General features: G+C 45.6%; 1 protein-coding gene across 1 annotated transcript in view; it reads right to left on the reverse strand.

The window, feature by feature from the left end:
* Positions 1-15,072, reverse strand: part of cdh19 (cadherin 19, type 2) — a 28,911-nt gene extending 13,839 nt beyond the window's left edge. Inside the window, exons 1-5 of the mRNA XM_053860307.1 lie at positions 14,865-15,072; positions 7,878-8,144; positions 7,525-7,819; positions 4,385-4,504; positions 242-409 (exon numbers count right to left, since the gene is read on the reverse strand). Of these exons, the coding sequence (XP_053716282.1) occupies positions 242-409; positions 4,385-4,504; positions 7,525-7,819; positions 7,878-8,063 (769 nt within the window). The 5' untranslated portion in view covers positions 8,064-8,144; positions 14,865-15,072. The remainder of the gene's footprint in view (positions 1-241; positions 410-4,384; positions 4,505-7,524; positions 7,820-7,877; positions 8,145-14,864) is intronic.
* Positions 15,073-15,321: the final 249 nt, after the last annotated feature.

Raw genomic sequence — 15,321 nt, forward strand, 5'->3', positions numbered from 1 at the left:
AGTGGGCGTCACATGTACATGAGAAAACAACAACCTCTTCTCCTTTTCTCGCACTCTTTTTTTTTTCTTTTTTTCTCGCTGGTTCTCCGACTGTCTTTCTAAATTCGCCTTCTGGCTGAGATGCGCACCGCGCTGAAGCAAACCACCCACCCAGAACTCGGCCAAATCAAATGCTTACCTCCTGGGTTTAATATTAAACAGCTGCTTTGTAGTTGTTTGGATGTAGCAAGCAGTGACTCACGGTGCTGGAAAGTGGGTCCGTTGTCGTTGACGTCAGTCAAGGTGACGGTGACTGTGGTGGAGGACGAGTAGCCGCCGCTCAGTCCTAGCATGTCTTTCACCTGGACCACCACCAGGTACTGCTCCTTCGCCTCGCGGTCCATGTTTGGCCACGACGTTACGATGATGCCTGTAGGCGGAGGAGAGTGTTTTGTTCATCAGGACACAGCGTTCAGCCTCGCTGCCGGAGGCTCTCGCTGAAACTCCTCTGAGAAAAAAACTAGAAAATCACGGACGTAGCGCAGACCTCTGCCAAACAGCTCATACTTCATGACTCGTAGCTTGAGCGTCGTACAGTCACAAGCGTGTGCACGTGCTTCAGTTGAAAACCTAATAGGTCAGCATGCAACGCTGAAGGCTGACGGAGTCAGAAGTCGACTTTCCCATCGTACTTCCAGTGGATCACATACACTTTCTGAGTCTTGTTGGATTGTGAGTCTGGTGCTGCTTGTTTCAGCTGCACCTGACTGGTTCACCTGTGTGTTTGAAGGGTTGGTACAAAGACCTGCACCCAATGTGGTGCCTTTGAGGACCAGTTTGAGATCCTTGCTCTGAGTTATTTAACATTGACCATATGCCTTCACCTCTTCCAATTTTCAAGCTACTACCTTTTGAAATAGTGATTTCAAAGTGGAATATTTCACTGAAAAAACTTTTTGAAGATTGAAGAAACCTATTTGTGTTCAAGTCACATGGACTCACTCAGAATTTGGGGGTTCGGCTTGTTGGACTCAACACTTAAGTTTTGACATTTCATCTTTGAGACTTACATCTTACTTACTGTTGAGTTAAACAAAAAGGACAAGTCTTACTTTAGCTATTAGCCGATAGCCCTGCTAAGCTAATGTAAAATTCCTACACATGGCTCCCAGGGGACGACCGGAGAGTCCCAGTTGCCGCTTCAGATCGTAGAAATGACGACCTTGTGGATACGTTACCAATAGGGATGGGCGATATGGACCAAAAAAGTTACCACGATAAGTGTAGTCCTTTCGATGATAACGATAATTATCACGATAAATCCATTTTCATTCCATTCCATGTGTTGTACACACTACAGTCTCTCTTGAAACTGTTTCATGATGAAACTTATTACTGGTGTTTGTCTCCAACGTCATCACTGGTTTATGTCTAAATATCGTAGTTAACCAAGTTTAGAGATGAGAAATTCAGTGGTTCATGTCTCATAGAACCCGACCGTTTTCTTTAGGGGTTAAATTGAGCCGTCTGTCTGCTGTATCTCAATAATATATTTTCAAAATCATGATCCAAACTGTCAGTGCTTTGTCTTTTGTGATGAAAAACATTTTCACAATTCTCTCTCCTAAATGGTTGTTTTTCTTTGCCTTACATAATATTTCACGAATACTTTGAACGGTTCAGAATTGGTTGATGGTCCCTAACTGATGGCGGCTCGTAGCATTAGCACTGCCTGTGAGAGTGTGTCCACGATCAGTGAAGCCTAATGGGGACTCGGAAGAGGACGCCGCCGCCAGTACCGGAGTGGAGCTCCATCCAGTATCCAACTATTTTCTCCAGGGTGTTTGGCCGAGGCGCCAGCGCAGCGGGAGACCTGCATGTGTTGATGTGAACCACGTCAGAGAACCTATGAGGACCACTCCATCTCATCAGATATCCCATCCCATCCCTAGTTATGACCAGCAGTCATTGCTTTGAGTCCGTTCACGAGAGTGGGAGGAGTCAGACCTGAGCTTCCCTGGTATCAGCTCGAGCAATTTTCTGTTCAGACAACCCCGATAGTTCTGGAGGAAAGTGGTCTAATTCATCCGTTTAGAGAAAGTTGCCGGGGGAATTGAATCCCGGGCTCAGTTTCTCACTTCCTTGAATTAGCTGGAGGGCAAAGTGCCCCTTGGCATTTTCCTGTCCAAACAAAACTCGGGGTGTTTTCCTCTCTTGTCTCTTGTCATAAATCCGCGCATCACTCCGGCTCGGCTAAATCCCCCGAGTCATTACAGCGACTCGGAGCATTACTCGTCCTTAAACTGCGGCTGCTTTGCTTTCCCTTATTTACAGCGCGGTTAGCGTAGGAATGCACATCAGAGAGCGCCACGCTCGGCCTCTGATGTTCATATCAAACGTCGCAGAGGTTTAGAAAGGAAGCAGGCGAGCGCTGCGGTGTGAACGGGAGGCGGCTTTACCTCCGCCACCTCCCCAGCAGCTCACTTCACATGCAAACTTCAGACTGAAACTTTGTTTTTCTCTGAATGCTCCGGCAGACTTCCAGAAGTGGAGCATTCCCAGATTAGACATTGAAATTCCGGTGTCATACAAATGAACCGCAACTGTATTTGAGCAACGTGTGGGCGGACTCTGCTTTCCAGAGGACATTGTATGCTTTTTGGGCGGTTGACGAGAACGATGGATGAAAATAATAATTCTTAGATGTAAAAAGCTTATTTATATTTCCACGTTAAGCTGCTGCTGCTAGTGACAGGTTGTTGGATTCCTTTAACAGACAGAGTGAGGAGGAGGAGGAGAGGAGGGAGGTCAGTAGAAGAGTGTGAACAAGAAAAAGAAGGAAGAGTGAGGATGAGGAGTGAAGGCAGTTGAGCTCCGTGATGGCGAGAGGAGGTGAAGAATGGACGGGTGGAGACAACTGTTGGTCACTGTCATGATGTGCGTGTCGAGACTCCAGAGTCAGAGTCAGAAGAGTCAGAGATGAAGACACTGAGGAGGTTGACATTGTGAGAGGAGGTGAAGAATGGAGTGCAGGCCGGGAGGAGACAACTGTTGCTCGCTGTTATGATGTGTGTTTCGAGACTCCAGAGTCAGAGTCAGAAGAGTCAGAGATGAAGACACTGAGGAGGCTGACATTGTGAGAGGAGGTGAAGAATGGAGTGCAGGGCGGGAGGAGACAACTGTTGCTCGCTGTCATGATGTGCGTGTCGAGACTCGAGAGTCAGAGTCAGAAGAGTCAGAGATGAAGACATTGAGGAGGTTGACATTGCAAGAGGAGGAAAAGAATGGAATGCAGGGCGGGTGGAGACAACTGTTGCTCGCTGTCATGATGTGCGTGTCGAGACTCCAGAGTCAGAGTCAGAAGAGTCAGAGATGAAGACACTGAGGAGGTTGACATTGCGAGAGGAGGTGAAGAGTGGAGTGCAAGGCGGGTGGAGACAACTGTTGCTCGCTGTCATGATGTGCGTGTCGAGACTCCAGAGTCAGAGTCAGAACAGTCAGAGATGAAGACACTGAGGAGGTTGACATTGCGAGAGGAGGTGAAGAATGGAGTGCAGGGCGGGAGGAGACAACTGTTGCTCGCTGTCATGATGTGCGTGTCGAGACTCCAGAGTCAGAGTCAGAGATGAAGACATTGAGGAGGTTGACATTGGGGGAAAGGACATGATCATGTGTCCAAGTTTGGGAGGAGAGACAGTTTGAGGAGAGGAGAGACACAATTGAAGCGGACGTCGCATGACAGGGTTCATGTGGATGTGAGTGGTGACCCCTGATAGATAGTTGTGTTCCCCAAATCTTACAGCAAATCATATCTTTTTTCCCACAGTTGTGGACTTTTTAATTTTTTTTATTTTTAATTTACTTAGTTTTTGACATCCTGAGAATGATAACGTGAACAGGGTTTTTGTTTAAACTTTCGTCAAATACAAACCTTTTTCGATTTGAATTTCATCTTTATTTTTATTTTTTATTTTTTTTGTCCTGGTCATGTCCTTTTTATCTCAACTCAAATCCTCCTCAAAAGTGTCGTAAATAAAATAAAAAATATATATCTGGATGTTTTTTATGATTCAGTTGGTGGAAATTTCATCACATTTCCTTGTCATTTATTTCTTCTATTTTATTATTACATTTGTCTTTCCATTTATTTATTTTTCAACTCCACTTTTTTTCTGTTCCCAACAGGCTTTTTCCGGCGTCGTCACTGATTTTCATGTATTTGTATTTTTAATGTTCCGCTTGCATTTCTGGAGGTGTAGCTCAGCCACTTTGAGTTTGCAGTTCACAATCAGGTCAAAGTCAGGGAGGCGACTGCAGGCCAGAAATGTGCAGCCGGAGATTTCAAATGCGGTTTCTGAGTGTTTCCTCTCCAGCTTTTGCTCCAAAAAAAGGGTCTTGTGTTTACCGGTTTTTGGCTCCACAGAGAAGTAGGGGTCCCCCTGGAGGACGGAGTAGATCAGCTTGGCATGGTTTCCAAACATGGGATCATCTGCGTCGGTGGCAGTCACCTGTGCCACGGTCGTCCCTGTCGGGGTTTGGGGGGGAGGAGAACAGATCGCACAGCCAGAGTGAGTTCAGCCAGCAGTTGCAGTCGACAGGGAAAATAAAGTGATTATGCTGCGGCCCTGCAGGGTCTGTCTGTCTGGCTCAGAGGGGGGGGGGGCGATGAAAATGGAAGTCGCGGCGGAAAGGGAGGGAGGCAGGCAGGTCGAGCTTCACCTCCGTGAAGGTGTTGTGACATCTGCCCCAGCCCTTGAGCAACACCCCACGCCGCGCACCTGCTCGTAGTCACCCCCCCCCGCCACCCCCCCACCCCAACCACCTGTCCCTCCCAACTGCCTTTTTCCCAATCTTTCTCCCACCCGATTCTCCCGTCACCTGCTCCCCAACGCAACTCTTTTTCATTTCCAGTCACAGCGCTGGCGATTCATTACGGAAGAGATATTATACCGCAGAAGCAGATTACACAGAAATGGAAGGGGTAATGTTGGCGCTGCCAAAGGGCAACGGTCGCAATAATCTGGTTATTTAAAAATAATGCTTCTCTGAAAACGCCATGAGATCCAATACTCTTAACTTCCTGTTGGTGACAGACGTCTGATGGCTCTGATCTTCAGTCATGATTTGGGAAGAATGAAAGTGCGTCCTCCTCCGTGATGAATAAGTGCATCGAAGCCAGTTTGGAAATTCAAAGTAGCTGATATCTTTCAGGCTTTTTTATTAAAAATATACAATTACAGTGTCTTTTTTTCAATTTTCTTTTTTTTTTTTTTGAGATTAGGACTGTGTTGTAGACAACAACATACCAGTAGCAAAATCAGGATCTGGTTGAGAACTGAATGAAACAGTGTCCTAATGTTCAGAGGCCACTAGATGGCGCTGTTGGGTAGAAATGATGTGAGGTTTCACTGAAGGAGTTGTTCAAGTCCAAACACTTTACTACAGCAGAAAATCAGGACACTGTGTCATGAAACCTCATCGACCCTTCAATACTGTGTCATGAAGCCTCATCTACCCTTCAATACTGTGTCATGAAACCTCATCTACCCTTCAATACTGTGTCATGAAACCTCATCTACCCTTCAATACTGTGTCATGAAACCTCATCTACCCTTCAATACTGTGTCATGAAGCCTCATCTACCCTTCAATACTGTGTCATGAAACCTCATCTACCCTTCAATACTGTGTCATGAAACCTCATCTACCTTCAATACTGTGTCATGAAGCCTCATCTACCCTTCAATACTGTGTCATGAAACCTCATCTACCCTTCAATACTGTGTCATGAAACCTCATCTACCCTTCAGTACTGGGTCATGAAGCCTCATCTAGCCTTCAATACTGTGTCATGAAGCCTCATCTAGCCTTCAATACTGTGTCATGAAACCTCATCTACCCTTCAATACTGTGTCATAAAGCCTCATCTACCCTTCAATACTGTGTCATGAAGCCTCATCTACCCTTCAATACTGTGTCATGTTCAGCAGGCCGGCTCACTGAACACCATGCTCCTGGCCCCAGATAGCTGGGACAGACTCCATCCACCCTCTGACCCCAATTCTCTGCTGAGACCATCAATTATCCAAACATCCTTCTGCTTGACTCCCCAGCGTCTCACACTTGAAGGAAACAAAAGTATCTCTGGTGGGTGAAATCAGCGTTTCACAATCCGATGTGTTTTATCTAAATTTCATCAGGACTTACAAATGAATGCCAATAATCGCTCTGACAGGAGAGGAATGGATGAATATCTGAATATGAATATCTGCGTTTGTAATTCCCCGACGAGCCGCAGCACTTCAGAGGCATCGAAAGAAGCAAGTGGGTTTTGCATTTTTGATGACCCATTTGCCATGTTTCTTCATGTTGTGAGGATTAGAGATTCAATTACATTTCATCGGCGCAGGAATCCCGGGATGAGATGTTTCAGAACTTCCACCCCGCCAGGCTGCAGAGATGCACCCGCGTTTTCAGACGGGTTCTGGACCAGAAACACCGGCGCTGTTCTGATTTATCTGGAAGGTTGAGGTCTACTTTCACCCTCCCTCCATCTGTTTTTGGGAGTCATATTTTTCTACATCTCATTTGATGCACTGAATGTTTATTGTTCTCTGTATTTCTTTTCTTTCTGATATATTTATGTATTTATTTATTTATTTGAATGCATGATTAAATAGTTTCAAGTACTTTTTTGGCTGGTGTGCTGTTAACATTGTTTTGTTTGTTTGTTTTTTTTCGTGAATTAATTATTTGACAATTTTGTTTATATCTTCCACAGGTTGGTTTTGTTTTCTACTCTGTCTTTGTTTGCATGAGAGTATCAGTGTCTTGTATTGCTACCTCTCCCACCTGTTTTCATTGTTAGGGAACCATCTCTCTGTCCTTATTTTTATCTTTTTATTTCTATTTTTTTTTTATTCATCCATTTATTATTCTCTAATGGTTGAGTTTATTTATTTATTAAAAAAAAAAAAAAAAACAACAGCACTGATTTACAATTAAATTATCATCGGTTGTAGAGCAAAAACATCGTCTGTCATTTTTCAGCAGTTTTTCTGCTTTAATTTACTTTTATATGCTTTTTTAAAATGCATTTACTATTATTATTATTATTATTACTATTGTGCATGAGTTGCAATATTTGCATCAGTCTCTTTCCTTAGTTTTGGGGGGGGGTTTCTGCTTGCTGGTCTTTATATTCATTTTAAAGTTAGTTTTGGATTTACTTTTTTATTTTATTTTTTATTTTTTTATTCAATTTGGCTTTCACCACCATTTTAATTTTGTTTAATTTATTTTTTGTAACTGTCTTTGACATCATTATTGACATAATTTATTTGACCTGAATCAGGTGTGCCAGCATTTTTTTAATGTATTTATTTTTATATTTACAATAGTCTGAAGTGCCCCCTGTGGTTGACCAGGGTAGTTACACCCCGTCGCCATGATGCAAGCTTTCGTACCTGTCCGCCTGATCGACATGACAGTCTCTTGTGTGGCACCTTCAATGTTCCACGCCGCTTCTCAGAAGCTCTCCACTCACCGATCTTGCACATCTCCGGGATGCTGGAGACGTACGGCTCATTGAGGAACTGCGGCACGTTGTCGTTGATGTCCTGCACCTTGATGATGAACTCGGACTGAGGCTCTTCGGGTTCATTGGTCCTGCGGTTGATGGCTTGAGCCTGAAGAACGTAGAAGGCCTTCTCCTCTCGGTCCAGCTTCTTCAGCGTTCGGATCTCTCCAGAGTACTCGTCAATCTGAAACGTGTCGCCGGCGCCCTCTCCTGACAGGATGTACTTGATGGTGCCCTGGCCTCGATCGGAGTCGGACTTGAGCTGTGGGCCGACAGACGCTGGTGAACATGAAGGACTCAAGAGCTTCAGGAAGACGTACCTGGCCGATGACGCGGAGAGTGGGGTCCTCCTCTGGGACCAGCAGTTGCTTCCAGATCCAGCCTCTCTTCGGGCGGCGGTGCGCTTGTTCTGGACCTTGGGAGCTGCTCACACCTGACAGAGAACTCAGAAGAGTTGCGGCAGCCAGAACCAGCCGCATCCTCCGTCTGGCTTCTGCGCGCCCCATGTTTACGCACACGTCCTCATGTCAGGTCGCCGTGATCCAAGTGTGTCTTTGCTCCTCGCCAGGTGCCACATCTTCAGTCACCTGAGGAGGAACGTTAACACGGCATCAGAACATGACACGATCCACAGAGTTAGCATTAGTTGCTGATGAATAAATAAGATGCTCATGATCTTTGGGTAATGACAGAAAGTATGAGATGGCGGATCCAAGCGGCTGAGATGAGTTTCCTCCGCAGGGTGGCTGGGCGCACCCTTAGAGATAGGGTGAGGAGTTGGGTCATCCGGGAGGAGCTCGGGGTGGAGCCGCTGCTCCTCCACATCCAGAGGAACCAGCTGAGGTGGCTCGGGCATCTGATCCGGATGCCCCCTGGACGCCTCCCTGGGGAGGTGTTCCGGGCATGTCCTACCGGGAGGAGACCCCGGGGAAGACCCAGGACTGGCTGGAGAGATGATGTCTCTGGTCTGGCCTGGGAACGCCTCGGGATCCCCGGGAAGAGCTGGAGGAGGTTTGTGCGGATCGGGAAGTTTGGGCTTCCTTGCTCCCAATGCTGCCTCCGCGACCCGACCCCGGATAACCGGCAGAAGAAGTTGAAGGTGAAGGTGAAGGTCATCAAATCAGAATCAACTTTATTGCCATGGTCAGTGGGGACCCCACCAACAAGGACAGTGCTTTGAATAAAAGTGCTGTCAAGAATAAAAAAGCTGGTCACAAATTCAAGGCAAGAAGCTGTAGACAAAACAAAGACAAAACAAAACAAAAACCCTCAGACCTGAGCAGCATTGACACAGCCATAAATGACTGAACACAACTGGGAGACCACAAAGTATCAACAAACAACAACACAAAACTGAAACGCAACACTTCCTAGAGGGAAATATAGTATAAAATAGGAAATCTAAATCAGAAACTGCGACAATTTGCAAAACAACAATCATCATTTAAAAGGGAAAACAAAACAGTTTAAAACTTTTTTTAAAACAGCAAAACATCACCACTCTCCAGTGCGCAATGACAACATAACACTTAACACGGCAAAAAGTTTGTAAAACTAAAGGAGCCTGAAACAAACAAGCATCGATTTGAACCCACCGGACAGACAACTTTAAAAACACAACACAGATAACCAACTAACTCAGCTGCCTGCTTTACATGCCCTTGTTTTTAGGCACATTTTTAACTCCCACTGCAGTAAAATAAAAAAATGTCACTTGTGGGTTACGCTCCATGTGGAACAGCGTGACACTGTTGCAGAAGAAAACATCATATTTGGTCATAAACCCTCTTTGTCCGACCCGCTTCCTCGCTCCCTTTTTTTCCGTCGACATCCTGTTGCCTAAAAACACCTCTTTCTGTTGGGAGCACACAAAGCTGCACTCTGTGTGTTTCAGCAGCGAACACCATTCCTTCAGCGTGACACCGCGCTCTGCTGCTGACTAATGAAGACTTCTAATTAGATCAGTGTCTCCCTGGACATGACACACACACACACACACACACACACACACGCAGAGTGGAATCAATGCAGCGATTACAATGAGCAGCGAGTCCGGGTCAAGAGTGTAAGGACGGGGAATGTCAGCATCAACCACAAAACCCAAACGTCTCCAGTGAAGTTTTTTAATCCCTTTGTTTCCTCTGAGTTGCTTTTCAAGAATCTGAGAATCACTGGCTGCAGAGGAAAACGTGTTTTCCACTTGTAATGCAGTTGGAAACAATGCCAGAGTGTCAAGGCTATGGCACCTCATGACTCCTACTAGGACCTGGGACCTCAAAATTCCACCTGAAGATCTCGGAAGGGCAGAAGAAAGCAGGACAATGGGTAGATTTATTTGCTTATTTTGAGGACCTAAAGTGTAATATGACTCGAAGAAATAGATGTCAGACAAGGGACTAGGGATGGTAGCAGGGAAGCTAGGAAAGATCTCTATTTTTGACTTGTTCACCCTAAGGAATTTATGAGCCATGCAACTGATGACATCATCGAGACACACTAGAACACTTGAGACTCCTTTATAAGTAGATACTTCTGTGTGATGGTTTGCCCGACAGGATAGAATATAAAATAGGACCCAAAATCGAACCCTGAGGGACACCACAGGTGAAGTTAGCTATGAATGTGTCTCCACCTCATTCATCTCTGTGCATGACCAAGTGAACCCAAGTGATAAAGCTTCATGAAACAGTGGCCCCATTTTCAGAGACCACTAGATGGCGCTCTCTACTCTAGAATCTTTAACTGTGAACAACGATTCAATGAAACTACACATCATTTTAAAACCCATAACACCACCTATTGACCACTGAAGATGTGGACGCTGTTTATTGAAGCATATTACTAAACACAGTTTTCACTCCCTCATCTCTGATTTCTCATGAGTCAGTCTTGCAGTGTCAATGAAACAGCATCCTAATTTTCAGAGGCCACTAGACGGCACTCTTGGTTTGGAAATGATGTGAGGAGTAGTTCGAGTCCAAACATTTTACAGCAGACAGCGCCATCTGGTGGCATCTGAAGATCAAGACACTGTTTCATGACACCTCAACCCTTCAGTACTGTGTCATGAAACCCTGTCTACCTGAAAAATTTGGACGAAACACAGGTAATTTCCTACACTACAAAAACAAACAATGTACAGTATCTTCTTTACTCTGCAACATTTCTCCATGCTACTTTGTTTCATCACGATCATGTTTCGTCTTTACCTGTAAGTGACGATTGCAAGCCCGAAAAACTCACCTGCTTATGAAGAATTGATGTAACAGACTGATAGCAAAGTTGTATGAGGGACTGGTGAGAAATCGCTTTGTCATAATGACGAGTGGATCACGTTTCAGGGGTCCGCGTCCAGAGTCGACCTGGTCATGTCTGCAGGAAGAGCATCTGACCAAATGGGAGGCAGCCTCAGCATTTCATGCAGCTGCTGCATTAATGCATTAACAGTCCATAATGGTCCTGTTTCATCTTGCTAAACTAAATTAGCTGTCGAGATCCATTTGTAACCAGCTGGTAGAATCAATTACGGGGCCCTTCATTTCCAAAACTCTCTTCCGAACAAGTGTTGCGGCGCTTGTATTTTCTCGCGTCCCTCACGCGGCGCATTCATATCTGCGCGGCGCGTGGAGTGACATTCCAATTAGCGGCCAGTGAATCGTGAGCTGTTTCGGTCTCTCGACAGCCAAAGTAGACGACAAATGATGCCGGCGTCCTGTTTGAAAGCTCCTCATTCACCGGCACCGGCGGAGAAAGCGCGCGGCCCGACGGATGTTCGGCTGCCAATTTAGCAAGCCTTTTGGTGAGGTGACGACATCTGGTGAAAACAAGGGGCGTGAGGGTGAAGCGGTTCAGAACGGTAAGTGCGTGTCGGCTGCCTTGAACGCGGCGAATAACCGCGGAACTGCTTCATTAACGGGGAAATAATCAAACCTGTAGCGACGTCAATTCAAAGACGATTTCCCTTTGATCCTGACAGGTGGAACATGCCGCCGACCCTTCGGTTGGCAGCCATTTATTACCGCTAATAGGCTTCCGTCCAATCCGCCACCCCCCCTCCGGTCCTCCTATTTCCAGCAGACCTCCCGTAGACGGCGCGTATGGCACGCCCACCGGCCGCCTGCCACGCTGACAAGGCGCGGTGGCCTCACCATGTTAAGCACGAGATGTGCTGAGACAGTCGCATTTATTTCCCACCCTGATGATGTCTTGCAGCTAATAAAACCTTTTGTTTGAAATGGGCCTCATAACAGGTTTAATGTGGCGGCTCGAGTGCACCCGAGAAGAAAAAAGGTTCCGCTCGGCCTTGTCGGAGTCGGAGCTGAGTAATGCTGAGCAACCGCGGTGAGCTGACGCTCAAAACACAAACATAAATGTCTGTCCGAGAAGCCACTCCAACGACTCAATAAAAGGAGTCATAAAAGACTGGAAGTACGTCTGGATGGTTGATGTATCCAGCTCCAGAAACAGAGCTTGACAGTTCCAGAGATCCTTTATCCATCAAGGTTTATTCTTCTCACCATAAGAGCTCAGGAGAATTGCATCAAACTGCTGTGGGCTGTTAGAAGAACTTCATCTCTCTTCTTGCCCATATACCAGCAACACCTGAAAACAACGAAGGCTCTGATTGGTCGGCAGGGACATGGCAGCAAGGTAGGGAACTGCCAAGAGCCCCAGCTGACAGCGGGCCCCTGAAACAGCTGCCAACTGTCTGTAACAGTGAGGAAACAATGGTGTTGATAAGCCATGGCATGGCGCTCCTTTCCTTCTACTTGAAGTAACGTATCAATTGCCATTTAATGCCGCAATACGACCGACCCCCGCGCACAGGAAGAGAAACGTTTCTTAGTCTATTCAACACCTGTGCGTCAACATGGAACGCTGAAGTCTACCTTCGGCGTCCTCTTTCCCAAAGTGAATATACTACGCCATGGCAGTGAGGACGGGTTGCTCCACTGCTGAAGACACTGCAATGACCGGTCGCAGTCATAAATACCCCTCATGAAAGGGCCCCCTCTGGAAGCACTACGCGTCCGCCTCGAGGCGGTGTTCCAGTCCAGGTTAACTCGGCAACAGTGAAGTGTGGTTATTCCAGGGAAAAAAAGATCAGACTGATGAAAAAAGCGACAGTTTCGTTCCATTTCTCATTCAGATTATTGTGTTATCAGTTGCACAGCACAGAGGCGAACAAGCATTTGTGTTGATTTTGCTAGTTTATATTCTAGCTCCCACAGGCAGAACAATACAAAGAAACATTTGTGTTCAGAACATCAATTCTGATGTCAGCCGCGCCAGTTTAAGATTATCTATTTAATATAACATTTTATGACACAGGAAAAAAAAAAAAAAACGTCATCAATATCAACCTCAGAACCTCAAGGAAGACGTTCATCAAAAAAAGAAAAATATTTTTATTCTGTTTATTCATTTATTTTTTGGTCTTATGACCACAGGCGAGAGGCGACCTGTAAAAATCCACCTGTCTTTTGGCTCAGCTCTCTCTTTATGTGACTCCTGACTGAACATAATGCACAGAAACAATACTTTTTATTGTGCCTCTAACTTTTATTAGAACAGATTAGGTCCACTGTCCTTGGATTAGATTCGAATATGAAAGAATCATTTTATTTTCACTGTATATTGATACTTAAAATTCCAACTCGAGCGTTACATTTCTGTTTGTAAATTTGCATGTATTTATCCATTTCTATTCAACGCTTATGTCCTCTGGCAGTGAATGGTCCACCCTGCCTTGAGGGCTTTTCAGATTCAAACAGAAGAAGGTCAGTTGATTTCTCTGAACTATTCTCACATGTGTGGAAACCCTCTCTTTCTGGTTCATTTCGGAGCCTTGTCCTTTAAACGCCAGTCGTGGAAGGCTGAACCTTGTGTTCATCAGTGTGTCTAACAGGAATTATTTGATATGTTCTTCAGAGAAATAAAAAGAAAAACATATTTATTTTTAAATGTATTTCTGAAATTGTATTCTGAGTGAAGGCTATGACAGTATGAGGAAGTCGCCGTGTGATGTGTTAAGAAACCCTGAAATAAAAACTGTCCTCAAAAACATGATCTTCAGCTCTTTTGTTCCCTTCAGTTGAATAAGTATTGAGAAACGGGGAATTCAAATTAGACTGCGGCACAAGGCTTTTGAAGGAGACAACAAAGCAAAAGCTTGAGTTTTCAATTTGAAGAAAAGTAAAAAAAAAATGTCCTCGTTGGAAAAATGATGTGAGTTTGATAGCCGACAGGATTCGTTGTGGAAAAAAGGTAAAGCTGCGGTTTAATCGTGGTTAAAGTGCCTAATTGCTCATCCGGGAGCGCGCCGTGGGACTGGATGTTTACCGTTCTGCTCTGTGAGACGACAACACTGACATGACGTTCATGTTTGGTGATTCCGAAGCCCAAATGAGACCGGAGAGAGTGGAGCCATCACCCGCTTGTTAGGGAGTCATTTGTTGAGTTCAACACCAGTGGGAATAAACACGCGCCGCTCAAACTTCGCTCTCAGACTTGGGCTCTTTTAAGTGAAAACAAGGAGGCCATCGTTTTGACCTACCGACATTAAGTTGGGTCACATGGTTCGGGCTGGTGGTGAGGAGTGAAGGCTTGAAGAAGACAACGACAAGGTAGACGAAGGTGTGGGTGATGGAGATGAGGGCTATTCTGTCAAAAAAAGATCCAGCTTGAAGCTTGAATCATCATTTCAGGTGTGTCCGGAAAAAGAAAAGTCAAGGAGCCACAGCTGAAGAAAAGTTTCCCCTCTCAGAAACACCCCGATCTGGGGTCAACCCTGGGTTGCCCTCCCAAAGTTCAGGTGTCCCGGAGGCTTAGCAATGTGCTCGTGTCATCTCTGAACACCTTCACCAATGGACAAGAAATTTCAACCTCACATCTGAAGAGCTCCACTAATGAACAAGACCCCGACGTACGTGACCACAGACATATTTCAGAGAACAGGACACAAACAGAAGAATAGCAGCAGAGCAGACGGAGGAACAAAACTCAAGATGCTGTATCACAAAAGATAAAATGAAATCAAACAGTATTGACATGCAGTAGAAAACCCCTGGAAAGTTGTACTTGTACCTCAACATAGTTAAGATTTAATCTCGCAGTCATGAGCTCAATTGTTGTGATTCTTGTTGGATTTCAATTTGAAATGTCCTACTTTCCAACCTAACCTCCAACACAGGTTAGTCACAGACACACACACGCGCGACAAACATACAGGACTTTGAGACTGATGGTACAAGTTGTTAAATGCAATTCTCGATACAGTAAAATCGCAGCGATGCCACCACACCCACCTGCGAGATCCCGTCGTCCCCAAGCAGCTTGTCGCCGTCAGCTGTCACAAGAACCCACCGCGGGGTGTAAGGAAACAATCTGCTTTACTAAATACTCCGCGGCTGGAAAGCCATTTCTGCCTGACAATAGCGAAAGCTGAACGCAGCGTTCTTACAATGAGTAATCCCCTTCGTCTGCGTCCCCTCTCCGCGTTTGTCTCCTGCTCTAAGTTCTCGAGAAAGAACAAACACAGGCTCTTTTGTCTGAGCGCCGCATCTGCTGAACACTTGCGGCCTTCATCGCCATGCAAATAGTCCGAGCTCAGACTTACAAATGGATTTCTATCTGCTTTTTCTCTTGTCTTGGGAGAACAATCCGGCGATTATGAGAGCGGAGCCGGGGAGAGGACGGCTGGTAAATCATCCTCAGTATCACCCCGGTTTCTGACAGCGATAGGAGGGACTGGTTTCTGACATT

This window comes from Synchiropus splendidus, chromosome 3, assembly GCF_027744825.2.
Source record: "Synchiropus splendidus isolate RoL2022-P1 chromosome 3, RoL_Sspl_1.0, whole genome shotgun sequence".
NCBI classification, from domain to species: Eukaryota; Metazoa; Chordata; class Actinopteri; order Syngnathiformes; family Callionymidae; genus Synchiropus; species Synchiropus splendidus.